Here is a 2,333-nt window from a genome sequence, read left to right on the forward strand (position 1 = left end):
TCTTGTCTGTGCATTTCTCCTCTGCCGGGTCTACTTGTTGTGAACATCATACTTGTGCTCTGTGTCTACTTACTGGATCATTAAAAGACTCTCATTCTGTGAAATCTCCACGTCTCCTCGTGCCCGTTCTCCAGCGAATTGTGACACCTTCATTCCTCAGATCTGTTTTCTTTAGGTGGATATTTTATCCGGCCGATGCTCTATTAAGTTATCTGCGATTAGGAGTGCACAGATTGGGAGAACTGGGGCGGGGTGGGGGGGTCGGGCTTTCAGAGTTCAGTTGTGCCTTGTGTCACAAATCCGTGACAATATGGTCACAATGAGTGGTGCCCCATGGTTCATGCTCGTTCTCTTTTACCAAGTTTGATTATTCTTCCTGTAGAATAGATTCCCCCTACTGTTCAATTACTTCAGGGCCCTGCCCAAGGCAGTCTAGTTTATGCAGAGGCACAAAACAACTTTATACCTCTCATATCTCATGTCGCAATTGGAGAAACTGTAGGCACTCTCCCCACAACACAAGTGGCCATGCCTTCTCATTTAGGCTCAAGTGGCCAACTAACCGTTGTCAGCTACAGAGCACCTGATGCCTCTCTATCCATATTGCAGCATGAAGACTAGGTTCTTCAAACCATAAAATATGATTTTGGCATTCAAGATGCTACCGTTTTGGGCTAAATAAATTATTTTACCTTTAAGAGAATAGCCATAAAAAATCTGTCTCCTTCTCAAAAAGAGTCTGGCTTTTACAGCCGGCACTTACAGGTGCCAAAAAAGGATGGGGTCTATACCCATCTTGGATTGTGTTGATTGTACTACCCTCCAATGGGAGGTTATATGCTCTCAAATAGAAGCTATATGAGTTCTGGTGCTAGACTTGCAAATTAGACCCACTGTACTCTTGGTTCAGTGCTGGAGTTCCCTCAGGAGTGTTTTTCTGCAGGCATTGCCCTGTTGACTTTTTTATTGACAGCAATTGCTGCTGAGCACATTCTAGTTGAAAGTGTTTCTCTGGGGAGGCATTCTTGTCTTACATGTTATGCGTGGTGCGAGACTGTTGAGACCTTTCTGTTCCATTTCTGTTCCTTACTGGGACCTATCCTGTCTTGGAAGAGCTCACTAGGTCTCCATTTGAAACATTGGAATCGGCTCCTGACTTCATCTCTGGGCCTTAAAGCAGTGCTTCTCAGGGTAAGTTTATACAATAATGATTGTACTATACAAAAATGTGATTTCATTTGCTTTTTCGAAAAGTTTCACATACAGACAATAATATTGTCAAAATTATCCCTGTTCACACAAATCTGCAAAAATGACTAAAAACATTGCATTATGCATGCCACAACACAAGCACACACCTCTGCTGCAGTGCTCTGTCCATTAATGGTGTGTTCACTTCCTGTAGCCACTCCCACTTCACTACCCCAGTGCAGGTGTAGCTGTACAGCACTATAATGCCATGGCAACCCAACCACGTTCATCCAATGTGGCAATGTCATCTGCACTGTGTGAGAAAACAAGTGGGAGGTTTAAGAGGAAAGGATCATATTTAGCAAACAGTATTTCGCTGTCACACAGTTTTATGCACAGTGACATAGACTTTAGTCACACTCAAACGTATAAATGTCATTGAATTTTTAAGTGTGACTTAAGCATCCAAATACTTTTTCAGGCCACTTTATCTAAAGTTTATTTTCTAAATCTTAATATCTTCATACCTTATAGTTGCAAAATAGCTTGAATTTGCTAAATTGCAACTATGAGGCATAATTATATTATAAACATAAAAATATGATATGAAGCTGCTTGAAACCATGTGCATTGTGAAAAGTACTGGATGGCAGAGTTTCATAGTTTCTGTCTGTGTCTAACTCTGAGACCATTTTGAATGGGTAACAAAAGACAAATTTACCTGTATGGCCATTATTGTAGAGGGTGAATGGCCTCTTCCCATAATGGTTGTATCCCAGGGGCTGCACGGGGATTAGTGTTGGATCATACAGTGTTTGCAATGTGTCCACATTTATGGGTGACTGACTAGAACCACCACAGTCAGGAAAGAACTCAGCCCATTCTGGCTGTCCCACAGCACCTAACACAACCACATAAGGGTGATACAGCGAGGTGAATGTGGGTGTGGAAGTCAATCAATGAAAAATTAATGAACAGCATATAAGAAAATGTTTGTTTGACTCTTTATAACGTGTTATGGAAGCTCATAATGAAGTATTAGCTAAGTGTTAAGTCATGCAAAGTTAATGAGGAGACACGTGGTTACAAAAGCATAGACTACACAGACACACACACACACACACACACACACACACACACAC

At 41.6% G+C, this 2,333-nt stretch overlaps 1 protein-coding gene across 1 annotated transcript; it reads right to left on the reverse strand.

The window, feature by feature from the left end:
* Positions 1 to 658: 658 nt before the first annotated feature.
* On the reverse strand, positions 659 to 2,138 carry LOC107683321 (carbonic anhydrase 14-like; the record flags this gene model as incomplete). Its single annotated transcript, XM_016479377.1, has 2 exons — positions 659 to 1,504; positions 1,913 to 2,138. Coding segments are annotated over 2 exons (414 nt in total), but the record flags the coding sequence as incomplete, so codon positions are not given.
* Positions 2,139 to 2,333: the final 195 nt, after the last annotated feature.

The sequence above is a fragment of the Sinocyclocheilus anshuiensis genome, unplaced genomic scaffold, assembly GCF_001515605.1.
Source record: "Sinocyclocheilus anshuiensis isolate Anshui unplaced genomic scaffold, SAMN03320099.WGS_v1.1 C33070241, whole genome shotgun sequence".
In the NCBI taxonomy this organism is placed as follows: Eukaryota; Metazoa; Chordata; class Actinopteri; order Cypriniformes; family Cyprinidae; genus Sinocyclocheilus; species Sinocyclocheilus anshuiensis.